This window comes from Chrysemys picta, chromosome 7 (assembly GCF_011386835.1).
Source record: "Chrysemys picta bellii isolate R12L10 chromosome 7, ASM1138683v2, whole genome shotgun sequence".
Lineage (NCBI taxonomy): Eukaryota > Metazoa > Chordata > Testudines > Emydidae > Chrysemys > Chrysemys picta.
This window is the reverse complement of record NC_088797.1, coordinates 100,405,075-100,432,030: the sequence shown is the minus strand read 5'-3', so window position 1 is coordinate 100,432,030 and position 26,956 is coordinate 100,405,075. Positions and strand designations below refer to the sequence as shown.

General features: G+C 41.9%; 1 protein-coding gene across 2 annotated transcripts; it reads left to right on the top strand.

Annotated features, from left to right (window-relative positions):
• Positions 1 to 26,956, top strand: LOC101941962 (opsin-VA-like). Of its 2 annotated transcripts, XM_065552135.1 has the most exons (6): positions 1 to 778; positions 11,011 to 11,221; positions 12,147 to 12,264; positions 24,257 to 24,496; positions 24,847 to 24,949; positions 25,344 to 26,956. In XM_065552135.1, exons 1-6 carry the CDS (start codon positions 415 to 417, stop codon positions 25,370 to 25,372), a joined length of 1,065 nt encoding a protein of 354 aa, XP_065408207.1. In that variant the 5' UTR covers positions 1 to 414; the 3' UTR covers positions 25,373 to 26,956. The 2 variants fall into 2 exon arrangements, with proteins under 2 accessions (XP_065408207.1, XP_005305387.1); XM_005305330.4 differs by lacking the exon at positions 25,344 to 26,956 and having other exon boundaries at positions 24,847 to 25,209.

The window sequence follows — 26,956 nt, the reverse complement described above, 5'->3', positions numbered from 1 at the left end:
GGTTGGCAGAGAGGGATTCCAGCCACAGCCTCATCTTCCCCCACAGAACAGGGATGATCAGAGGTGTGTTTCTGTATTGCTGTTGGCTGTGTCAGAAGGAGAAATCCTGCTGCTCCTGTAGCTGGGCTTTATTGCAGACGTGTTTACAGTAACAGCGGCAGTGAAAAGAAGACTACATTTCTTGTCAGAGATCCCCCTGCTTGGACTTGTTCCCACTTCCCATGCACAGCACTAAACTTTCCTCTAGCCAAAACTTTTACTTCCTAGACTTCATTTGGAAAGGAAGATTCATGGAGTTTTTGTTTAAACATCTGTTGGGGATGGCAAATTCTTCCTTTTAACCTGAATATCTACCTCTTATACAATCAAATACTATCTGAGATCCTTCCCTTCTCGGGCGAAGGAGAGAAAGAAATGGATGTGTTCAGAGCACCTGAAAATGAGTCTCTGCTCTCTGGTCCCACTGCAAGCTCCACACCTTGGGATCCCTTCCACCACCCCCTGGAATTCATCCAGCCCTGGAACTTCCAGCTTCTAGCTGCATTAATGTTCTTGGTGACATCTCTGTCACTCGCCGAGAATTTTGCTATCATATTGGTGACTTTTAAGTTCAAACAGTTGAGACAACCTGTCAATTATGTCATAGTAAACCTGGCTGTAGCTGATTTTCTGGTCTCATTGATTGGTGGCACGATCAGCTTTTTTACCAATATAAAAGGCTATTTTTATATGGGACATTGGGCTTGTGTACTGGAGGGATTTGCCATCACATTCTTTGGTAAGCCTAACTTTGTTTATATTTGCATCTTCATTTGTCTTAATAGAGGCCTTAAGGAAAGAAGTTTCCCTCAGGCTCAGGTCTGTGTTGTGTAGGTTTAGAATCAAACAGGAACATCAACGTGGTTGTGTACACTACAACTTTATAAAGTCACTGACTTTACATGCAAATGATTTCACTGGCTCTTTCCCATAAATTATGTTCTGTAGTTGCTGTGGCTTGCTGAGCGCATGTTGCTCATTGAATGTCCATATAGCAGGTCAGTATCTTTAACATATGCTCAATTATATTTTTCTGTAAAACAATTGTAGTAAAATATTTTAACAACAACATTTAACAATTTTCATGGTGCGTATGTGTGAGACAGAGTGAGAGCTAGCATGCACCTGCTGTTCACAAAGTATGAAAAAATGTTTTGATAGTGAAACTCCTCTTATTTTATGAGTATCTTCCTATAGTTTGGGCAGGACTGTGATACTGCTGCAATAGTAATGTCTGACATACTATGTAGTGTTATAAACAAAGATCAGAAACTAATTTCGACAGTATCTATTTCAAATCAGTCATTTTTCATGACCCTTTCTTGTTGTGTTACTTTACTAAATATAAGAAGTATATTAAAAACTGAAAAAGAATAGTAAACCTAGCAAGCTATAGCTTTTCTCCCTAAATACATCCCCTCACCTCCCAGGTCTTCAGCCCAGATAGGAAATTAAACTGAGGCATTCCATACAAAAAATAAATCAATTCCTGCATTCTAACTGGCTCTTTCTCTCTTTGCTGTCTTATAGCTGGATATCATTTTTTTGAAGTCACATAGCAGTGGTAATCGCCTAATCAGGTCAGCTCTTGTACTCAAGGACAGTGCTAAAGAGTGAAGTCAGAAATATTGGTGTGTAGCCGTAACCATCCATACTGATGGATGAGAGCAGCCTGCAGTGAGTGACCCATAAGGAAGGTCCCTTGCCCTCCACTGACAGCTCGTCCATTCTAGAGGTTGCTGTATAGCATAAGGGAGACCGGGAATAGCTGAACCTGCCAACTTTCTTAAATTATTCTGAAATATTAAGTACCTCAAAGTGTGAAAATTATACAGTCAGGGGATTGTATTTGTTTCTAGCAACTGTATTTTGCCAAATAGAGTAAGTCCAAACTACACAAGATCACTTACAAGCCCTTAATAGGTAATTAGTACTATTATTTAGCTCTTCTGTAATTTTTTTCTTCTTCCTCAAAGTGCTTTACAAAAATTGACTAATTAAACCTTTCCACATACCTCCCTATGAGGTATTATCTCAGATGGGATAACGGGACAAGGAATGTCATGGCAGAGCAAACGTCATTAACTCAGGAGTTGTTGGCTCCAGGTCTTGAGCTCAAATGAGGAGATACAGGATTACTATGGCCTGCACTACAACTTTAAAAATTTTTTTCCTTACATCTTTGGGCATAAAGTTCTGCTAATGTAATTGGCGTGTGGGGGGAGTCAAAAGCTTTTGGGAAGGATTGCTGTGAATGTACAGGGTCAGACCTGTAGATGTGTTTGTGCAAAATTACAATTTAGAGAGGCTCACTCTTAAGAGACAGTATTATGAATATAGGAATTTTGAGATGTGCCCTGGAAGGAGATTTGAGGACACAGTGTAATTGTGTACAGCAGTTCACCACAGACACACTAGTTTTTTTAAATAAAAGTTGCATACCTTTCTCATTCACTGCTTTGTTGTTTAATGAACCTCAAGATCATTACATGTGTCACAACTGCTGACTGAGAAAGAGACTGCAGTAATTTTGAGGTTAACTCCTGTGTTTGAAACAAAAGCGGAGGAAAGGGGAGCACATGGAGAAGTAAACAGAGAAGAACAAAGGCTTTTGGATGTATTTTATGAGCACAATTGTAGCTTGTCTAGCTTAAGAAGAGAAGAAAGCCAAATATGGGTGTGTTGCAACCTCCACCCAATCTGCAATTATCAGGCAATATTGCAGAGAACTGGAATAAATTCTGACAGAGATTTGAATTGTATTTGTCTTCCATAGGAGAAGATGAAAAAAAAAGATAAAGTGAAATCAATCTTTTTGCATGTTGTTATGGAAGAAGCACTGGATATTTATAACAACTTTAAGTTTGAAGAAGGTAAAAGCATGAAGTTAAGTAAAATATTTACTACATTTGTGGAACATTGCATGCCAGAAAGGAATGAGACATTTAAAGAGAGAAATTTTTGACCTGCATGCAAAAACCTGATGACACCAATGAGCAATATGTCACAGAATTAAGGAAACTCAGTAAAACTTGTGTCTTTGGTGAGTTCACAGAGTTGCTGCTTAGAGACAGAATCATTTGTGGCACTAAAGACAATGTGTTAAGAGATAGACTGCTCCTTGAAGGATTTAATGTGAAAAAAAGCTCTACAGATATTCAGGGGGGCAGAAATTGTGAAAGCACAAACCAAAGAGCTGAATTCATCAAAGGGGGTTATCCACATACTGAGTACAAAAGAATATAGTCAGAAAGGGTCAAATTAAAAAGTGGAACTACCAGCTATGAAAACCACTGATAGCAGGGAGACTGGGTACAGGCGGTTATGTGGTAGATTTGGATCTCAGTAAAGCCCCAAACATTGTTTTGCCTTTGGGAAACTCTGGCATAAGTGTGAAAAAAAATAATCATTTTACAAAATGCTGCAAATCGCAGAAAAGTCAAGTGCATGTAGTTGAAAACAACCTGGTTGAGGAGTTTCACATAGATGTGCTGGGATCAAGCAAAACTGATGAGATGGACCAGATGCTGCCAATGAGAGTGAATGAAGCAATTATTCCATTCATACTGGACCCGGGAGCTCAGGTTAATAGTCTGTCTGAACAAGATTATGAGGGACTGAAAATAGACCAAAACTAGGACCAACAAATATAAATATAATTGGTTATGCTGGAACAAATATATTAGTAAAGTGGAGGCACATCACTAGCATCAAATATAAAAGCACCACATACAGGCTCCCGTTCCTTGTAGTATCAAAGCAGGTGACACCAATTTTAGGCCTGGGTGCCTGTGAAAAACTCAATCTGGTAAAATGGGGGCTCTCACAACAAGATCATACTGAACCTGGCTATGAGGCACTCATTCGGGAATATCATGATTTGTTTCAAGGATTGCTTGCTTGCAGGGTGAACATACAATCAAGATAAACAAGCTGATCCCTCCAGTTATCCATCCATGTAGAAAGGTGCCATTTGAACACTGTGATAAACTTAAGGTGGAACTCATAAGAATGGAAGCAATGCACATAATACAAAAAATTGAGGGGCCAACAGAATGGGTGAGCTTCCTAGTCACTGTGGAGAAAAACAACAGCCCGCTACACATAGGCTTAGAGCTGAGACCACAACAAAGCTATAAAAGGAGAACATATCAAACTGCCAGCCAGACAGGAGATTATTGCTCAATTTGAGAATGCACAATATTTCAGTAAATTGGATTCCTCCTCACAATTTTGGCAGGAACAATTAATGGAAGAAAGCTCAAAATTATGCATATTTAATATCTCATTTGGAAGATACAGATTCTTATGCCTACCCTCAGCATAGCTTCAGCACCAGAAGTGTACCACAAAACCATACCTATGATATATGAACATATTGAATGTCTCAACACGTCAATGGATGATATAATCTGGGGGTTCAACTAACGAAGAGTGTTATTGTAGACTTCAGGAAGTTTTGGATGCAGCTAGAGTTGCAAACTTGAAACTAAGTAGGGAGAGATGTGTTTTAAGGGTTCCAGAACTGACTTTTGTTGGAGATACTATTTCCAACAAAGGTGTAAAACCTGACAAGAGGAATGTTGCAGCCACAGAAATGATGCTGTGTACCCAGTCAAAGAAAGATGTCCAACGGTTTCTGGGAATGTTAATTATCTTGGAAAATTCACATCTGATCTATCTACAAAAGCAGCAGCTTTGGAGAAACTGAATGAATGAATGGTCCTGGGCTGCAGAACAGGAGAAATTATAGAGAAGGTTTGAAACAACAGCTCATACAAGAGCCAGTGTTGAAGTTCTGTGCACCAAGCAGGCCTATTAAAATTTCAGCAGATGCTTCACAGTCTGGGTTAGGTGCAGTGATTTTACAGAAAGACAATGATTGTTTGCAACCAGCGACATACACATCCAAGTCACTGATTGATGTGGAAACCAGATATACCCAGATTGAGAACGAGCTTTTAGGAATATTGTTTGCCTGTGAGAGATTCAAGCAATATATTTATGGCCAGACAGTGGATGTTGAAACAGACAGCAAGCCTCTCATAGCATTATTTGGCAAACTGCTAAATGATTGCAAAAAGAAGAACAGGAGGACTTGTGGCACCTTAGAGACTAACAAATTTATTAGAGCATAAGCTTTCGTGGACTACAGCCCACTTCTTCGGATGCTAAATGACTGTATCTGAAGTATTCAAAGAATGATGATAAAGCAGCAAAAGTATGATTTAGTTGTGACCTAATACCCAGAAAATTCATGTTTACTACGATGCACTTTCCTGAGTGGTGACTCTTATTATGAAGCCAGAGAAGACCTTAGAGATAGAGATGCAGGCCTATATAGATCTGATTGTAAAGTCAATTCCTGTAGCTAACAAAAAACTGCAACAAAGAAGAGGGGAAACGGCGAAAGATGAATCATTGGAGATCCTTAATGTGATAATTAAAGGGTGGCTTGAAGAAATATGCAGTTGCTGTCCAAATATAAGAAACTATTGGTAGAGCCCTGCACGGATACAAATTTATACTCATAGATGCGGATATCCACAGATATGAATCGGTATCCGCGGAACCGCAGAGCTCTCCCGGGAACCACAGCGGTGAAAAGAGCAGAACGTGAGACCACCGCTGTCAGGAGCCATCGCTCTGCACTGGCAGCTCCTCCAGCACGGCTGTACTGCCCTCAACCCTGCCCACTGGGGCGGGCATCAGGCCTGGTCACGCTAGAGTGTGCAAGCGGTGCAAACGTCCCCAGACAGGAGATGCAAACGGCAGCGTGTAAGGGACGGGGGCAGGGGTACAGCTGCACTGGAGGAGCTGCTGGCGTGGGGCGCTAGCTCCTGGGAGTGGCGGCTCCACGTTCTGCTCCTTTCACCGCTGCGGTTCCCGGGAGAGCCCTGCAGTTCCGATTTATATCTGCAGATATCCGCATCCGCGGGTATAAATTTGTATCCACACAGGGCTCTAAATATTGGAACTGCAAACATGGACTTACTGTGATAGACTGAGTGATTTTCAAGGGCAGCAAGATTGTAATAGCAATACATCTCCAGAAAGAAATGCTATAGAAGATCCACAAGGGTCATTTAGGAATTGAGAAGTGCAACCAATGGGCATGAGAGGCAATGTTCCGTCTAATTTTTTTCATCCAGGTGCGGAATAAATTTTGTTATGTGCACCGAGGTAAAGTGTGCATGTGCGCCACCAGTAGAAACAAAAAACCTAGCTACAATATAGATTTTTAAGACAAGATAATTACTCCAGCCAGGACAGGTTAGGCATTTTAGAACTCACTACTCTAAGAACTAAATTTAAGTGTAAGAGAGAAATAAAAATTATGAATTGCATAGACGAGTCAAAAAACTAAAATAACAGCACTTTGAAAGAATAAAATTGCAGAGAATATATGTGCATTGCAGGAACTACCAAATAACAACAAACAACAATAACACAAGTATGTGTTGGGAGGTGAGTGTGTGTGTGTATATATAGACAGAGAGACACACAGACTCTCTCTGTCTCTGTGTGTGTATGTGAGTGCGAGAGAGAGAGAAAGAGGGAGAGAGACAGATAGTAAGAGATTGTGTGTGCTAGGGGAAGTCTGTGAGAGACCGTGCGCTGTCTCTTTAAGGTAAAGGCACTCACTCACTGCCCAGTGTTCAGACCTCAGACCCTCTCTTGCTCGGAGTCCTGGGTGAGGCTGTCCTGTCTCCCCTGCTGGGGTGCAGGGGCGGGTGGAGGGGAACACTCTGACATCACCACTCCCAGTGCCCCCCTGCTCTGCACAGCTAGCAGGAGGGTCCCAGAAGCAGCAGGGGCTCCAAGACAGAGGGCAGGAGCAACGTGAATCACAGGGGGGAGGGGTACCTGAATACATGCTGCAGGCTGAATGTGAGCGGCTCTGTTAATCAACTGTGCGGCACTTCAAACATTCCTGGGCGGCCACCCCAGTGCGCAGCTTAGAGGGAACATAGATGAGAGCTGATGTATTAACTGCGGATCAAGCATGAGATTACTAATGCAGTAGGAAACTGCTTTTTCTGCTTGAACTAAAAGCCATGCCAACAGGCAGAGCTACTGAGACTTCGCACAGTGCCACATGAGAAAGTAGGCACTGATTTATTTACCTAGCAAATCAAAGAATGATTTAATAGTCACAGATTATTATTCTCTGTATCCAGATCAGGGCTGGTGCAAGGATGTTTCGTGCCCTAGGCGAAACTTCCACCTTGTGCCCTCCCCCCCTCCCCGAGCCCTGCAGCAGCTCCCCCCCCCCCCAGCCTGAGGCGCCCCCTCCGTGGCAGCTCCCTCCCTGCCCAGGGAGCCATGCGGCAGCTCCCCACCCCAGCTCACCTCTGCTCCACCTCCTCCCCGAGCACACCATCACTGCTCCACTTCTCCCGCCTCCCAGGTTTGTGGCACCAATCAGCTGTTTGGCGCCGCAAGCCTGGGAGGGAGAGAAGCAGAGTGGGGCGGCGTGCTCAGGGGAGAAGGCGGAGCAGATGTGAGCTGGGGTGGGGAGCGGTTCCTCTGCATGCCGCCCCCCCATTACTTGCTGCAGGCAGCCCTTCCTGCGCCCCTCTGCCCCAGCTCCCTCCACCAAAATGCCGCCGACGACTGGGGCGGCCGAAGATCCGGCCTCCATGTTCGCCGCCGAAGAAAATGCCGCCCCCCAAATGCTAGCACCCTAGGTGACTGCCTAATGGGTTGCACCGGCCCTGATCCAGATGTTTGCACATGGCACAGTACTAGTAATAAGTCAGTGATAGCCAGCATGAAGGGAATATTTTCAAGACACGTCATTCCAGATGAAGTCTTTAGCAATAATGGGCTGCAATTTTCCAGTGCAGATTTTAGTTAATTTGCCACAAATTGGAATTTTCATCACAAAACATCAAATTCAAATGACCCCCAATGAAATGGACTTGTGCAAAGGTCTATATGGACAGTAATGAACCTTATGAAAAAAGACTTTTGATAGTGGGGGCATTTGAATAGCTCTTCTTCAGCTCAGCTGTTAACAGGAAGGATCAGATCTAATTTACCAATCTCTGGTAACTTGCTGAAATCTCCTGACAATGAAACCATACGGAAGATGAATGAAAATCAGAAGTGGAAGCAGAAATATTTTGAGAAAAAAAGCCCATGATCGCCCATCTCTGAACCTAGGTAGTAGAGTGTGCCGGAGGAATTACACCTCTAATATTTGGAGCCAAATGGATACCATTAAAGAACTGCTACATCCAAGGTCTTACATAGTCCACACAGACTAAGGGGACACATTTTGGACTAATCAAAAGGATCTAAGATTAATTGCAGAAGTTTCCAAAACAGTGACAGTGGATGTGGATTCTGGCATTTACTAACTGACTGATAGTTTATCATCAATGGACAAAGGATAAACTGGCAATCAACAAGAGAACTCAGACCCTAATGAAAGGCTGATACTGAGATGATTAGAGAGCGAGATCAAACATCCTGAAAGGCTCATAGAGATTTGCTAACCTGGCTGGAGAAGGGGTTGTGACAGTCTGTACCATTATCATCACCCTTTTTACCAGAGTATGATAAATTTTGTACAAGATATGCCTTGTGAGGTTTCATTTGATAATTCATAATCTGCTGAACATTATTGTCCTGGTAAAATGTGTGTGGCAACATTGTATGTAAAGTTACAAGATTTTATTGTATAACATTGCTGTAATATGCCCCAAGATTAAGATAATCAGTCCCAAACCAGTTTTTCAGAGACAAAGACACACTAGTGCCCCATCCAAATAACAGCATAATCAGATGAACTATTATAGACTATCACCAGTTAAGCATCTGTTCTGTAGCAGGAAGAAGGGTGTGAGTGAGAACTTTACATCTTGACAATGGAACAGCTGGGAGCAGGGCTTAAATTCAGCTGGAGCCATCTGGAGCAGAGCTTCGGTAAATATTTTCAAACCCGCAGGAGCCTCGGTGCCTCCCACTGGGCTGACACCTGAGCCCTGGTGCCCCCTCCTCCCCCCACAGGGCTGAAGCCCTGAGCCACAGCTCTCCCCCACTAAAGCCCCAAGAGACCCCCCCTCCCGGAGCTGAAACCCCGAGCCCCGAATCGGAAGGGATGTGGGGGGCTCCGGGAAATAGTCTCCGAGAATCTAAGTCCTGGCTGGGATCTTCCTTGTAAACCGACTGCCAGCCACGTGAACCCCAGCTGCAGATAATCCTCAAAGAGCAGAGAATGGTATAAGAATGGAGAACACTCACAACACAAATTACCTCTTTCAACCATCTCTACTCACAGCAGCTACTATGCTTGAAAAACAAAGGGAATATCCTGGCTGGGAGGCTTTTCAGCCAATACAGACTGCTGTAAGCATATGGTGAGATTAAAACCTTTGCTTTGAATCCATTTATCTTACTAAATTAGGTATTAGTTTGCATATTATCTTTTAATTTCTTTGTAACCAATTCTGATTTTATACCTCATTACTTGTAGGCACTTAAAATCTTTCTTTCTATAGTTAATAAACATCTTTTATTGTTTTACCTAAACCAGTGTGTGTTGGGATTGAAGTGTTTGGGACCCTTCACTTGAGATAACAAGTCTGGTCCATATCATTTTCCATTAATGAAATGACAGACATTCTATGAGCTTGTATTGTCCAGAAGGAGAGAGATGGGCAGTACAAGATGCACATTTCTGGGGACAAGTCTGGGACTGGGAGTTTGCTGGTGTTGCCCTGTATGTAATTCATGAGTGGCTGGCCAGAGCATTCATGTAATTCAGCTGGGAGTGATTTTGCATGCTAGAGGCTGTGTGTGAGCAGGACCAGGAGTGGTTTGTTCTCCCCAGCAAAGCAGTGTAAAAAGCACCCGAGGTTGGACACTTAAGGGGACACTGCTGTTCAGCATTCCAGATTTTAGCCTGGGTAATGTCACAGGGGTATTTGAGGAAAGTGAGTGGTAAAGAGTCATGTCAGAGTGATATGCAGGTAACCCCTCCTCTCTAGATAGATGATACATTTTGTATATGGATTATAGTTTATGGAAACATATTAGTTGGGTCAAATTTAATGTAGGGTTATTAGATATTTCTTATATATAGAAGAACTAAGAGCTAATTTTCTTTTAGGAGGGAAGATGTAGAAATAAATTTGTGCAACATCATAATTTAGAGAAGCTCCCTCATAAGGGACAGTATTATGAAATAGGAATTCTGAGATGTGCCCTGGAAGCAGGTGGTCTGAGAAAACAGTGCAGCTCTCTACAGCAGTTCACCACAGATACTCTCTAGTTTTGTTAATAAAAGTTTTATTCCTTTCTCATTCACTGGTTTGTGACTTACTGAATCCCAAGATCACCACAAGACCCTCAGCCCCACCACAACTGGTTTAACTGGCAAGCATGCGGGGAAGCTCTGCATGGTCTAGGTGTCCCATGACCGCTCCTACCCTCACTGCTCTGGGTCCTTGGTGCATGAGGTACATGTCTGGGGTAAAAGGAGTATCTACAATCCATGGGTAGTAGAATGGTTCCTTGAGGCAGCAGACAGCCGCGTGTAAGACAGAGTTGCATAATGCTTGAATTACTCTGTTTCAGACTTTTGAAAAGTCAGCTTTTTAAGACAGATCTTACCCAATTATTCTTACAAGCCACCCCTGGCTTCCCTTGAACTCTGATAAGAAAAATCTTTCTGTGGCACACAAGGAACAAGAGGAGAAATCCGATGCAATTAAAACAATCGACACTGTGGGTTGGGTTTCTAAATCAGTGTACAGCAGGCCAAAGCTGTAGTCTAGTCTAAGAGCTTTTGCACACTTAAAATGAAACTCAAATATGGGGTAATGGTGCTTTTCCACATCCAACCTCCACTTGAACTAATAGCAAAGGGTTTTGATGTAGGACGGAGTTTGCTTTTTGATCTACTGCTAAGATGGTATTGTAATGTCCTCTTTTTGACCGAGTTGTGCATTTTCATTACAGGAATCGTTGGTCTCTGGTCTCTTGCTCTGCTGGCTTTTGAGCGGTACATTGTGATCTGTCGCCCACTGGGAAATATGCGCCTGAGGGGGAAGCATGCAGCCTTGGGCATTATCTTCGTGTGGATCTTCTCCTTTATCTGGACCATCCCTCCGACCATGGGCTGGAGCAGCTACACCACCAGCAAGATTGGAACTACCTGTGAACCCAACTGGTAAGTTAACTCCCATAGCACATCAGTGAAAAAACAAAAATAGAGGCTACACTAACTGAGAGCCTGAAAATACACAGAAGAGATTGTGTGCCTAATTATGTGCGCCTTGTTTGTGCTCACACAAACTCCAATATGTGCACAAGCCCTGATTTGTGCATGCACAGAGGTATTTGTCCACAATATTCATAGAAATTTTTATGCATCAGCAAAAAAGCATGTGTACCCTTTGAAAATTTAGACCAGAATATGCAACAGGTAGGTGGCTTGAACCATCTATAATAAAATGTTACATTCTATAGATCCCTGCATCTCAAATATTTTATGATTATATTCGGTTTATAAAATATATCTGTATGTGAGAGATACTGATACTGCCACTAAGGCTTGGTCTACACTAAACCCCCAAATTGAACTAACGTACGCAACTTCAGCTACGTGAATAACGTAGCTGAAGTCGACGTACCTTAGTTCGAACTTACCGCCGTCCAGACCCGGCAGGCAGGCTCCCCCGTCGACTCCGCGTACTCCTCTCGGCGAGCAGGATTACCGGAGTCGACGGGGAGCACTTCTGAGTTCGATTTATCGCGTCCAGACTAGACGCGATAAATCGAACCCAGAAGTTCGATTGCCTGCCGCCGAACCAGCGCGGTAAGTATAGACAAGCCCTCAGTGTCTTGTTGTTAGACTATACTGATCTCCAAAAGCATCAGCTTTACAGCACAACATATAAGGCTTGCTTTATAATCAAGTAAACTCTCTCTCTCTCTCTCTCTCTCTCTCTCACACACACACACACACACACACACACACAGAGCACCCATGATATCACTGGAGAACATGAAAGGATTCTTTTCCTCTCTACAAAACAAAATGAAGACATAATAATGTAATATTAAAAATATAATACATTTTGTGTTTTATACAGGTATTCAGGAGCCTATAATGATCACACCTACATTATTACATTCTTCACCACCTGTTTCATACTGCCATTACTTGTGATTTTGGTATCCTATGGAAAATTGATGAGGAAACTAAGAAAGGTAGGTACAAACACTACAAAGTAAACAAAGAAAAAGGCATAATTACACAGTTGTTTGGAATTTTCAGCACATAAGCACTGTTCCAAGACCCCCAAACTGTGAGCAGATCGAATTTCCAGACATAGCGCATAGTCAGCAGATTTATCATGGCTTGTTAAATAACCATTCTTCCACAGAGAAATTCATTCACTGATTAGCAATCACTCTTCAAAAGTCTGACGTTTGAATCATTTATCAGTACATCCTGTAAGTTAAATATCAGAGGAGTGAAAGAACATGATGCACTATGAAAACAAACAAAGAAATGGAACAAGCCAATATAGCTTTATTTACAGTTTTACTTCCAGTCAGTGGAGTTTCTTCAGATTTAAACCAGAGTAAGTCAGAATTCTCCTCAAAATTTCCAGTTTTTGGAACTGTTAATAGCTGTGTTGTGGAATATGACACTAATGCTTAAAAACAACACTACTTAACACTCTGACACAAGATATTTACATGAGCTTGTAGAAACCGTAAATTAAAGAATACTGTTCAGTACGTAGCGCGGAAGCAAGTAAACTGAATCCAGAAGGTTCTCCAGGGACATTGGGACCTGAAAAGGATAATAGTCTTGAAAAATGTTTTTGGCTATGACTTAAAAATGATGCCAACTTTCTCAAAATAGTACACACACAAAAAAGGAATGCTCACAAATTTGCTTAAAGTGTGTTAATAAGCTACTCACTATGTTTTCCACCTAAGAAGAGAATATTATTACCTTTGTTTCATCAACAATGCAGCACCATCATAATACTTCATCTAAGATTTAAAGAAAGGAGGCTACATTGTACTGGGATTTTTTATTTAGTGTTTGTTTGTTCAAATGTCTGCTTTTATTTATTCTGCATGTCAAAGCACGTCCTGTGTGTAAAACAAGACAGAAGAGAAAAGTGAAGGAAATGAGTACCTGAGCTTTCATCCCAAAGACAAGTTTTAATTGTCTACTGGGATAAGTTGGATAGGAAACTACATGTTGTGGGTGAAATCCTAGCCCTATTGAAGTCAATGGGAGTTTTTCCATTGACTTCAGTGAGCCAGGACGTCATCTTGTATATATTCAGGGGAGGCTAGCTGGAATAGCTGCACAAAGATTCATGTAGGTCTTAAACAAAAAGTGTTCTCAAACTTGGGCGTTAACTGCAGAAGAACACTCTGATGTGGAAGTGAACCCTTTCAGCAAACGAGAGAAGTAAATTGCAATGTACTGGAACCCACAAAGCATTTATGCCTGTGTTGACTTCAAAACAACCCAAACTCTCTAAACATTGTTGATAAAGGTGATGAACCTTTATTTCCAAAATCCATTACTTGTGGTTCCCCAAACAGTTTTTTTATGCGGCTGCTCCAATGGGGTTGCCTTCCTTGGTGTAGTCAAAGCTGATTGCAGGACCAAGAGAATTTTTTTTTGACATAAAGAAAACAAAATTAAAATGTGGAGAGAAAGATGGGTTTCCTTCAGCACATGCCGCAGCTTTGATCACCTGCTCTTCCTCGGGAAGCAGTGGAATGCAAAAGGATGGCCACTCAGATAGGCATTTATCCATAGAAAAGGGGTTTTCCTGTAAACTCCAGAAGGCAAAAAGAGAAATGGGAAAGAGGAGATATAAGTTAGGAAAGGAAAATGACTTATTAACGAAGGGATGATAACAGGAACCTAAGACTCACATTGCAGGTGCTGTTCAGGATTTAGCCAAAGCCAGTGATGTTCCCTCTCTCTGACTCGGTCTAGTCAGGAAATCTTTTACTACCAGGACAATTAAGACCCAACAGCATCATGATGGATTCTGGGGTTCCAGGAATTATCTTCTAATAATCAATGCCCAAATCTATGACTTTACTAGGAGCCTTTAAGACCCCTTAGCATAGTTCTTTTAGTGAAGCCATTCAGTTTGTACTAATCTTTGTCCACAACTTTTGCTGACTTTTACCAACAATTTTATATACCGGACTGAGTTGGGGTTTCATTACCTTTGACAGGGTAAAGTACAGGCCTCTGCACAACAGTATGCTGATACTGGTTTCTTGAGCAGGAAGCTCTGTAATTGCCATTAGATTGTACTAAATACAGCAATTAAATAAAGTAGAGAGGGACGCAAGCCTCAAAATTTGGATCCTGAATGGTCCTAAATGCAGATGTTTCCATCTAGCGATTTTGTCTGGGGCCATCTCTGTTTGGAAGCATGCTGCTCTGGGGTCTCATCAGTTTCTTTCCAAACAGAGCCACTGGCTGCAGCACTCCCATCTCTCGATATTCGTGTCTCTACAGCTCCAACAGAAGGTTTAAAAACCAGTTTGAAAGTTACTAAAGGACTGAACAATTTAAGGAAAGTTTTTAATTAGTGGTTTAAAACAGAGATAAAGCCCTTATGCTGCATTCCTTCATTTGTCAGATAAAGCACCACTTCAGGGCTCCTTATCAATTAATTGGTCCAGGATTTAGGAGGAATACATCAATTGTCATCTGTGACAAGCCAGAGTTAGAAGGGACAGGCTAATGTGAGACAAGTAGAGATGGAGCAGAGTCAAAATACTATCTAAACAAAGTACCAGAAAAATACACGCTAGTTGCCATTTACACGGGCACAAGTGTGGGGTAAGCCACAACATCTCCATTAGGATTAATGGGAAGGAGTGCATGTGTGGAAACACAGAGTTTATAGCTACTGTCAAGACTGCATCTCTGTTTAGACACTTCGCATCATATGCACATCTGTGGCTGAGAAACACTTTGCATAGCTTACGGGAGAATGAGGCAAAAAGAGGTTCCTTTTGCATTGTCCCAGTCCTGGCGACACTGCACTGTGCTAGTCTTTTGGCCCAGGTGAGAGTACCCTTTCGCCTTCAGCCTTCAGCCTGCTCTCATCTGTGCCAGCTACCAACAGCTCAAAGGGGACATTCCGGCCACTAGGGATTGCAGCGGCACACCTCAATCATGCCATCAATGGCAGCTCTATGCCATCTGAAAAATTTACTTAGGTGAGAACCTCTGAGAACTGGATCTGCTAGGTTTATTGTCAGTTTGTGCCAGTAGAACAGTACAAAGCACCTGGAGCATGGCCCAGAATCCAGGCCTCTATTTATATACTGCGATACTGCCAATCCCAAAGTTAAAAAAATCATGAGATTGGCCCAAAAATCAAAAGATTTTTAAAAAATTTGAATCATGTTTTCAATCCTTCTTTTGTTTTCTGAACTCCCCTGTACCTGCCCTGCAATGTGGGATAATCCAGTGTTGCCAACTTTCACAAATTGAGAGTCAGAGAGGTGATTTTGCCCCCTACCCCCAGCAGGAGTTCTCATTGCAATCCCCAATTGAGTTTGGGGCCACATTGTGCGATGTGCTGTACAAACACAGAGTAAGGGAAAGTCCTGAAGAGTTTACGACCTAGTGCAAAGCAGAGGGGTGAGTTAGTGGTGTGGGAACTGGAACTGGGATTCGCTAAACTTATCGCATATAGGGGGTCATCCAGCTTCCCTTAGATAGGAACAAGATCTAATCCCTGTTGAGCTAAGCAAGATACAAATGGGTGACCTACAAGTGAAAGGCTCTAGAGCTCATTGGCAATACCCTGAGGCACTCACTCCCCATAAGCACTAAAGTTACACATTCAAGAGTGGGGCTGACTTTCTGGAAGGATAAGTTCATCTGAAATTAAGTTCTGACTTTTATGGAGTTTACACAGGCAGGATCTTCTGCTTTCTGGGAACACAGGCAAAATCTTCCAAACTAAACAGGAACAAGGGACTCTTAAGAGTGTTCACACATGGAGTTAATCAGGAGTAACTCCAGGTGTAGCCAAACCCTTTACAATCTCAAATACATTCTAAATCTGCCACACCATTCTTAAAGGGACAGCTCCCATTAACCAAAATAAAAACACTAAACATACAACCATAAAAAAACATTAACACAACATCCAAATTCACTTTTAAATACATCCTGCAAGTCACTCCGTGGACTAACTATTACTCAGACGTGTATAGATTTTTCACCTCCACACACACATCATCATTGTTTGAACCCACAACTGTCAGCAACATAGCACCAAGCTCACCCACTTAAGTTAGAGGGATAATTAATAGCGGGAGAGTATGCTATTTGTATCTGGGTGGGCCATGCCATATATGGAAAAATACCACACATATGGAGAGTGGGTTATACAAGTATTTGAGAGACAGCAGTGGGATACTGAGAGAGCAGGCTTTGGCTTGCCTCTTCCCTTTATAGCTAATACTGCCCTTCTTATCTGAGAGCTACAGGATTCACCCTTCCTCCAGTTCTCTCTCCTAGCATCTGTACATCTGTTTTCTCTGCATTTCTCTCACCCCATTTCTCTGAGCATCCGCCTCTCCACTTTTTCCTGCATCTGCTTTCTCTGTCCCTTTCTGCCCCCTCCTTTTTTTCAGTTCACAGAAATGTTGGGGATTGTAACAGGGAAATGGGATGGAGAAGGAAAGAGAAGAATGGACAGGAAGGGAGATGTGATTTAGGATTGCTGTCAGAGTTGTTGATGGAGTTGGTTTGTGAAAGTACTGCCACTGCGTGGAGAAAGTGTTTGTGCCTTGCACATTGTGTCACAAGCATCACCAGACCATTACACAGCCAGTTAAACATACTGTATTTTCCCTCTGCTTCTATTCTCCCTTGCAAGGATCACCACATGAAAAAAATAGGACTGGCTTCTCCAACCTGCACCTCTGGGGTAGGTTCCCAGAGCTGAAGGCTCTTTTTCATTGGCTTCTTCCCCACGCAGCTTGTTCCGCAGTGTAAGCATGACCACCTATGCTCCAGGAAGTACAGACTTCTCTTGGTTGGCATCACATGATGATGCTGTCACATGACACACTATGTGATACCTGTCTGCTGAACTCAAACCTGTCATGATTCAAAGAAGGACTTTGGAAATGCATTTGCAAATATCCCCAAAGTGTTTGTCTTGTCCTAGTAGACACCATAGTCAGAATGTATTAGCTTTGCCTTGGAATCAGGTGAACAATTTTTGGTACTGGAGATGGGCCTTACTTGCAAATTTCAGGGGATGGTTGGATGCTTCCCAAAATTTAGTGGTGCTTGGAACTGAGGTTTTGGAATGAGTCCCTATTTTGTATTATTAGGAAATAATTAAAAGGAGACTGAAAACTGCCCAGTACAGCATAAGAAAAATGCCAAATATCTTTGAGCTCCTGTGGGCTGGCTTATATGCAGCTGAGACATCTTAGGTGTGTGGGGACAGCTGGTAGATGTTTGTGGAGCCTATAAAACATGTTACAGATTCATTTTCCTTTGGTTTTGTGCTGAACTCCATTGTCTGTCTCTGTCTGGTTAGTCAGTACATTCAACACATACACTTCTCATAATGCAGCTCCATTCTAAACATACAGTTCATCTTTCAGAGGAAGACTCAATCCTTGAAAAACAAACAACCCCCCCCCCCATCTCAATAGAGAAAAAAAATCAGTACATCTCCTAAAACAAAGTCTTCTCTGAAGGCTTGACTACTTAACCTTATTTAATTTGGCATTACTGATCCAATCTGGCTAGAAAACAAACCCCTTTAGTAAAAGACAGTATATGACTATTTCATTTAGGGATTTAGGTTTTCAGTTTAAAACTAAAAATAGCTGATAAAACAACATTGATTGTAACTGTTCAAGAATCTGTTTTCTTAAGAAATAAACTACTGAAAACAACTAACAAATAGAAAGAGGCAAGGTTTCTCACTAGGTACTTTGCTGATTTCACCCCTTAGTACATCCAGTTCTTACTCTCTGTATCAGAGGGGTAGCCGTGTTAGTCTGGCATTGAGGTTTGTTGCATGGATTGGTTCCTGAGTTAGAGTTACTATGGTGCAGTGTGTAGTTATTGGTGAGATTATGCTTCAGGTTGGCGGGTTGTCTGTCGGTGAGGACTGGCCTGCCACCCAAGGCCTGTGAAAGAGAGGGATCGTTGTCCAGGATGGGTTGTAGATCACTGATGATGCATTGGAGAGGTTTTAGCTGGGGACTGTATGTAATGGCCAGTGGAGTTCTGTTGGTTTCTTTCTTGGGCTTGTTTTGCAGTAGGAGGCTTCTGGGTACACGTGTGGCTCTGTTGATCTGTTTCCTTATTTCCTCGTGCGGGTATCATAGTTTTGAGAATGCTTGGTGAAGTTTTTGTAGGTGTTGGTCTCTGTCTGAAGGGTTGGAGCAGATACGGTTGTATCTCAGTACTTGGCTGTAGTCAATGGATCGTGTGGTGTGTCCAGGATGAAAGCTGGAGGCATGAAGGTAGGCATAACGGTCGGTGGGTTTTCGGTATAGGGTGGTGTTAACGTGACTGTCACTTATTTGCACCATGGTGTCTAGGAAGTGGACCGCCCGTGTAGATTGGTCCAGGCTGAGGTTGATGGTGGGGTGGAACCTGTTGAAATCGTGGTGAAATTTTTCCAGTCTCCTTCCCATGGGTCCAGATGATGAAGATGTCATTAATGTAGCATAGGTAGAGAAGAGGTGCAAGCGGACAAGAGCTGAGGAAGCTTTGTTCCAGGTCAGCCATAAACATGTTGGCATATTGTGGGGCCATGTGGGCGCCCATAGTGGTGCCACTGGTCTGGAGGTATATATTGTCATCAAATTTAAAATAGTTGTGTGTGACGGCAACAAACCTCGATGCCAACTCTGCCCACATATCTAAACCAGCGACACCATCACAGGACCTAACCAGATCAGCCACACCATCACCGGTTCATTTACCTGCACATCCACCAATGTAATATACTCCATCATATGCCAGCAATGCCCCTCTGCTATGTATATCGGCCAAACTGGACAGTCCCTACATAAAAAGATAAATGGACACAAATCAGATATTAGGAACGGCAATATACAAAAACCTGTAGGAGAACACTTCAATCTCCCTGGACACACAATAGCAGATTTAAAGGTAGCCATCCTGCAGCAAAAAAACTTCAGGACCAAACTTCAAAGAGAAACTGTTGAGCTTCAGTTCATCTGCAAATTTGACACCATCAGCTCAGGATTAAACAAAGACTGTGAATGGCTAGCCAACTACGAAAGCAGTTTCTCCTCCCTTGGTGTTCACACCTCAACTGCTAGAAGAGGGCCTCATCCTCCCTGATTGAACTAACCTCGTTATCTCTAGCCTGACTCACTCTTGCTTGCACATTTATACCTGCCTCTGGAAATTTCCACTACGTGCATCCGACGAAGTGGGTATTCACCCATGAAAGCTCATGCTCCAATACGTCTGTTAGTCTATAAGGTGCCACAGGACTCTTTGCTGCTTTTACTCTCTGTAGTTCACTTCTTGGTAATGTATAATAGCAATGTGGATGCTCGGTGCATGGGTGTGTAGGTGTGGTTACACACAGTTTACAGCACACAATACAAACAATAAATGATCGCTTTTATGATTATTTGTAAAAGTGCTACATCTTTCTAATTACACAAATGATAGTTGCTCAGATGCAGGCTATCACAGTTCAAATAAAACCATAAAAATTGATTTCTCTAGGAAGTTATAAGGCATTAAAATAGCTAAAATAAATAGAAATGAGTAAAAATAGGAACTGAGAACCCGAATTCCTAATTCCTTCTAGAAATCTGACTTGTTTGGGAAGCGGTGCAGGAATTTAAAGAAGTTAATCCTTTAATCATCTGTTTTAAATGTGTATATTACTCTCCTTCACCACCTTTCCTAAACCGTTACTATCAGTTACACAACTCTAGTGTTCCTCTCCAGAAGTGACTGTATTTCAAATATGGGTGAAGTGATTCCTAAGTATATGTAACCTGTGCCTGCTGGATGTGGCACTCTTTCCCCCTTAGTGGCACCCAGACCAGCTAGAGATTGATGAGCCTTCTATAGCTTTGGCTAAGAGACGTGTCTTTTCGCTTATGCAGTAGAGGCTCTTGCTTTAAACTCCAGGGGTCCTAGATTTTATCCCTGCTGACAACGACCGTTGTCTGTCAATGTTACATAGGTACATATGAAAAGCACCCTATAAATGTCCTGGGCTCTTCGGGGCAGGGCCCGTCTTTTTGTTCTGTGTTGTACAGTGCCTTGCACTGGTCCAGGACTGGGGCTCCTACACACTAGCACAACATAAATACATTATTATTATTTGAGATGTATCATCATTACCATTAAGTACTCTTAATTGCTATAGTTTTAACTCATCTCACTCTTTGTTTCTATACTTGACTGCAAACAGCCATCCCTTCAAACACGTCAGTTATCACAGACTGCCTCTATTCCTGCTAACTCTGGGGTTCCAAATTCACTACTGAGACTTTTCAACTTTAGGACTAAATAATTTGGAGTCTTATGCAAAATCATAATGCCAAAGAGCCACTTTTTTTTTAAGGAAAATACATTATTGTAATCAAGCACTCAGTTTCAAGTACATATTCCAATGAAAGGGGTAACAGCAATAAACCAATCTCTTTTCATACTAGATTTTATAATCAAAACAAAACCATCCCTGCTAAATCAAGGCCAAATGCAATCAAACCAGGTGGGAAAACATATAGTGCAAAACTTAAAGCATTCCCCATTGGGAGTTAGGTGCCTAGGTGCTTTAAAAAATGCCATTAGGTGCCATCTGCAACTTTTGGAGCCTAAATACCTTTAAAACTCTGCCCCTAAATGCCAAAGGAACAGTGAAAAATGTGGGGCTGTAACAGTTCAGCTGAATCTACTTTGTCACGTGCCATCATTTCCCTTTCCTCAGGTTGCCCAGCATGAGACTTGGTAAGCAAAGATATTAGCACCTAATAAAGTAGAAGTTCTTTCATTTATTATTCACTAGGCTCCAAGGTTTCTAATGCCACTCAGTGTTAGCACACTTCCCATATTAATTATTTAACAACTCACAAGTTCAGTACGATACTCTAGAAAAAGCAATGAAACAACCCAGAGAATATATGTATAAAGTTATCCTCTCAAGCTCTTTTTATTCCAACTCACTCAGACTGTACATTGTGGAATATCCCTCAACATCCTATGTCAAATAAATACCTCTAAGCTTCCCAAGTGCTCTTTGCAGGAAGACAACTTCCTCCTAAGTACCATATATGCTGTCTTAATCCTGCTGTACTCAGTTCATAGTGCGTCTTCCCTACTCTCTGGTCAATGATGGGATATTAAAAGTTACTACAGAGAACTTTTCCAGGCGGTCTGGCTAGAGATTCTTGCCCGCATGCTCGGGGTTCAGCTGATCGCCATATTTGGGGTCGGGAAGGAATTTTCCTCCAGGATAGATTGGCACAGGCCCTGGAGGTTTTTCGCCTTCCTCTGCAGCATGGGGCAGGTGTCGCTTGCTGGAGGATTCTCAGTGACTTGAAGTCTTTAAATAATGATTTGGGGAGTTCAACAGCTAAGTCAAGGGAGAGAATTCTTCCAGGAGTGGATGGGTCAGGTTTTGTGGCCCGCATCATGCGGGAGGTCAGACTAGATGATCATAATGGTCCCTTCTGACCTTAGAGTCTATGAGTCTATGCAGCAGCAGAATGTCTGATACACACTTCTGGCATCTCTGCTCTAACGATCACTCATGGTAAATGGGTAGGCACATGTACAACTGTAATAAGGATAATTCCTGTTAACATTACTATCACACTTCTATCTGTCTCCAAAGCACTCTGAAAAATTAGCACATAATCAGGTGCTGCATATCTGTTATTTGACTCATCATGAACTCCTTTTTTCCAGGTGCAAGCTAAACAGGGTGCAAGTCAGGCTTAAACCGGTTTAAGTGTCCATGTGCAAAGTTGCACTGGTTTAACTAATTCAGTGTAACATCACACCTTTAGTTAAACTGGCACAACTTCTGTGTTTAGACCTATAGGCAGGGTCAGAATCATAAAAGCGAGGACAAAGAAGTTTAAAATTGATGAAGCTGGTGAAGGAACTCGTAAGGAGACCCCGCTTGGTTGGACTGATAGACAAAGAAGATGATTTTGTAGACAAGATCATAGCTTTAAGATTGGTTGAATCCAAGGGGGAGGGAGGGAGGTGTTGCATTTACCTTTGTTTGTCATGGAATTGTGTTTGCATTTGTAGTTTGCTGCCTACTGGTAAAGAAAAAGGTGCTGCTTAAAAGATTAGAGATTTGAGAAGGACAGGATACTGCTTCCAATGATGTTGATAAGAATATACCAAATCGAAAGTCAGTTGAGTCTGAAGCTTTAAGAGACTTTGAACCAGATCCTCAGTTGAGGTAAACTGATGTATCTCTGTTGAAGTCAACGGAGCTATGCCGACTTATACCACCTGAGGGTGTGCCCCCTGTGTCTATTTCATACCTTTAAATTAATCTGTTTTATAAATTATACATGACAGTTTTAGCCACTTGAATTTATGCTACCAGGTCTCAACTGAGCTTCAGAAGTATGTGGTCCTGCATTCTGAACAGAGGGCCAAATCCTGTGCACTTTACACATAACTAAAGTCAATAGGATTAAGTATTCCGCGGGGATTGTGTTTGAGTAAGGCACGAAGAATTTGGCTATGAGATTGTAAAATGCAAGAATTAGTGCTACTTCTTTGTAATCAAAGCTATTGTCCTTTAAAACCCCAAAACTTTAATAATGATACTACTTGTAATTCACATAAGTCCTCAGTGAACCTCACATGTTATGATCTAGTACAGGGGTTGGCAACCTTTCAGAAGTGGTGTGCCGAGTCTTCATTTATTCACTCTAATTTAAGGTTTTGCGTGCCAGTAATAAATTTTAACGTTTTTAGAAGGTCTCTTTCTATAAGTCTATAATATATAACTAAACTATTGTTGCATGTAAAGTAAATAAGGTTTTAAAAATGTTTAATAAGCTTCATTTAAAATTAAATTAAAATGCAGAGCCTCCCGGACCTAGGGTGACCAGATGTCCTGATTTTACAGGGACAGTCCCAATTTTTGGGTCTTTTTCTTATATAGGTTCCTATTACCCCCCACCCCCATCCCGATTTTTCACATTTGCTGTCTGGTCACCCTACCCGGACCGGTGGCCAGGGCCCGAGCAGTGTGAGTGCCACTGAAAATCAGCTCGCCTGCCACCTTCGGCACACATGTCATAGGTTGCTTACCCCTGATCTAGTAACAGCAACCACACAGGTTGTCTTCAAAAAAGCAGCTAGTCTTCTTACTAGATTTACTGATCCATGTCCCTGTTTCTTATTGTTAACTAAGATATGCTGGCTAGCATAAGTATATATTACACTGATAATACTACCCGCAATATATAGTCCAAACATTTAAGTCTACACATTATTAAGCATTAGTATAGCAGTTATTTAGCCCAAATTGGCCTGTATCTTTGTTATAATCCTGTACACTTAGGCTAAGTACCCCAAAACAATTTGCATGAGCTGAAGCAAGCCTTGACTTGAGTAGCTAGGAAAACTGTCAGTATCAGGACATACGATTATTTCCTCATGGCGACAGGAAAGGAGTTACCCACACAAAGCTATGAGGTGTCTTGAGGCCTCTTGGTACCTGGAATGAATGTGCTCAGAACAAAGATAAGGGTATATCATGACCTGGAATGCAGGGGTTCAGAACAAAAGATAAAGGGGTACCCTCATGGTACCAGAAACAAACCAGGTAAAAAGCTGATTAATTGAATCCAGTTTCAGGTGACATATATAGTACCTGTTACTGGTAAACCAGTAGGGTATAAAAAGATGACTTTGGGGAGGTAACTTCAGGAAGCACACCTTCTGCATAAGGTGAATGTAACATCACTGCACGGGACTGCTCTTCTGTGACTGCTATAGTATAGATCCTTTTTCCTGTCCTATATTAATAAATCTGACAGACACTGGTTATTTCGTCTGTTGAGTATATTTCATAACAAAATAACAAACCAAAGTGTGGTCAAGCAACTGACTATATAATTCATCAATATTATTTTCTACCAAATTTTCTGGAACCTTATATGTTTTTCTTTAAAGGTGTCAGATACTCAAGGCCGATTAGGGACTACAAGGAAACCTGAAAGACAAGTCACTCGAATGGTTATTATTATGATCCTTGCATTTCTAATCTGCTGGTCTCCATATGCAGCCTTTTCCATTCTTGTCACCGCATGGCCTTCCATTGATCTGGATCCTCGTCTGGCCGCAATCCCAGCTTTCTTTTCCAAAACAGCTACAGTTTATAATCCGATTATTTATGTCTTTATGAACAAACAGGTACTGTATGCCTTCAATACTCATATTTTGATATTTTGTTTGACTCATTCCTGAGTGAATGGCGTTGTTTCAATAATTAATTTTATCTACCTACATGTTAATTCATTTAGATAAATATTGCTCCACTTATATTACACATGATTCTGAATTAAAATAACCCAATATTTATATCCATCTACTGTATACTATGTATTGTAGACTGAAATTTTAGGGCAGGGACCCTGAACTGGCTGGTTTCTAAGCATTGCTGCAATATAAATGTTAAATAATAAATAATAATTACTGAGATATTTTAAGCTTCATATAAGTTTAAAAAAAATAATTTAATCTCCTTTATTTTATAATTTTAGTTCAGGAGGTGTTTCATTCAGCTGTTCGGATGCAGTGACAGAGAGACTGCAACGTCCAATATGAACCCAACTTTGGAGAGAGCGGTGCTAACCCAGGACAAAGGTGGGGGTGAAATGTTCACAATAGCAGCACACAACACCATTTCAAACAGGAGAAATGAGGATGAACAGAGGAGCTGCCATTCTTTTGCTCAGTTGACAGTTTCAGAAAACAAAGTCCGTCCGATGTAAACAGAACAAGTTTCGAGATCAGAAATGCAGCACTATAGACTGTTCCCTTATTACCAGCTGTTCATACAAACGGTTGTCAGCAAGACTGTTAGGGCTCACAGACTGGCAGAAATTTGCCGCTGGGGTTGCTGAGCCACAGAAACGCTGAGAGCCTCTAAGCTCTGAAGCTGTAGAGTATTCCTTGTATTCAGAGGGCAAAGGATCAGCATTCTAAGTGACAGTGGAATGCCCCACTATTAACTGATTCCACACTATCCCTTTTCCAGGCCATCCACCCTCCTGTTCCTGGGAATGACTTCAGGAGACTCCAGTGAACATATACCAGGACTCATTCAACTGACTGAACATTGTGACTTGGAAGAAAACAAACAATCCCATGGCTCCAAATTACTAAAGATAAATAAATAATACTTAGCACTTGGCTGACTGGAGCTCAAATAGGTAGAGCTAGGAAGGGATTCTGAGACCTAATGACTTCAAAAAAAGAAGACAATGCAGAGTGCCCTGTACTCATTTATGATCTGTGGTAGGGTTCCTTTCTCAAGCCATAACACTCTATGGCAATCAAGAGATGCCTCCAGATTCCCAGCCATTGTTTCATTAATACAAACCCAGTCAGGGAGACTTCCCTAGAGCTCTTCAAATCTCTCCTCCCCGCCCCCCCCATCCTTGCCATACAAGAAAGTCCCTAGAACCCTCTGAGGTGGATTTATAACAGCTGACAATGATTGTGGTGGGGCGAGAGAATAAGGCTAGGATGTTGTGCAACAAGGAAAGTGTCACACCCCAGTACTGTGCAAGTGACCTTTCTGAGGAGAAGTTCTGTAGCTGGCTGATCTTCCCCTATAGAAGTCTGCCTGATGCAGAGGTAGGATCAATTACGTTCCAGAGACCCCATGGCTCGGGAGGCTACTGCTATTAATGATTTTGGGGTTTCTTAGTGAATGTCATTTGTAAAAGTCAGCCCTTGGGGGAGAGTATGGTTAAAAGGCTCAGCTCCAACAAAACTTTAGGCAGACTCTGTGTGTCCATATGCCCCAAATTAATTCTTCCCCTCATCCCATACCTGAGTCATGATGTGCCTCTCAAACAAGGCAGCACAGCCCTATGCCAACAAGCAGCTGGTGGCAATCAGTTTTGAGCTGCATCATCTTCACTGCTCAGCCTCTAACCAGCAGCTAAATCTACATCTCTGACCCTGGATTCCAGATATCATGGATCCTGCCAGCATCAGGCCCCATCTTTTCACTGACAGAACATTCCTGAGCCAAACACTTCAAACCATTATCTTATCTAAGCTTGGATGTCAGGAGCAGGGAGTGCAATGTAAATACAATTTCCATAAACAGTGAGAACTAAACTTACCAGTTTTGATCCTATGTATGTTTGCATGTCAAATATTTAACGTTATTTACTAATAATGCAGTAATAAAATCTGCTTCCCCTGGACAGCATACACGCTCACCCCCAAAAACCAGGCTAGCACTTGAATGCAATAAGTAATTTAGTTTTGATGCAATCTTTGGTGTACATTGTATGAAATATTACTAAGGATCAGGCACAGTAGATTGTTCTTTTGTAACGGAGTGGAACTAGAATGATGTCAAATCAACAGGCAGCAGCCGGCAGTGTTCATGGCAGTAAGGTGTTGTGAAGCAATATATCCTTAATGTGGAAAACCATTATTTCTTGAATCAAGTGTTTATAAAATGCTACTAGAAGACAGCAATTATTTCATTGCATCCACGCTAGCCATATTATATACTAGCCATAGCAATGCCAAAGTGATAACAAAACCAGTCACCAAAACCCAGAATTTTCATTTGTTTTGTTTTACTTCAGAGCAAAATAAGAATAAAATTCCTTCACTGTAAATAAA

Coding starts and splice junctions, on each gene's coding strand:
- LOC101941962 (XM_005305330.4), top strand. CDS start 415: ATGGATGTGTTCAGAGCACCTGAAAATGAGTCTCTGCTCTCTGGTCCC. Junction 779..11,010: donor ATTTGCCATCACATTCTTTG/GTAAGCCTAACT, acceptor TTTTCATTACAG/GAATCGTTGGTCTCTGGTCT. Junction 11,222..12,146: donor ACTACCTGTGAACCCAACTG/GTAAGTTAACTC, acceptor TGTTTTATACAG/GTATTCAGGAGCCTATAATG.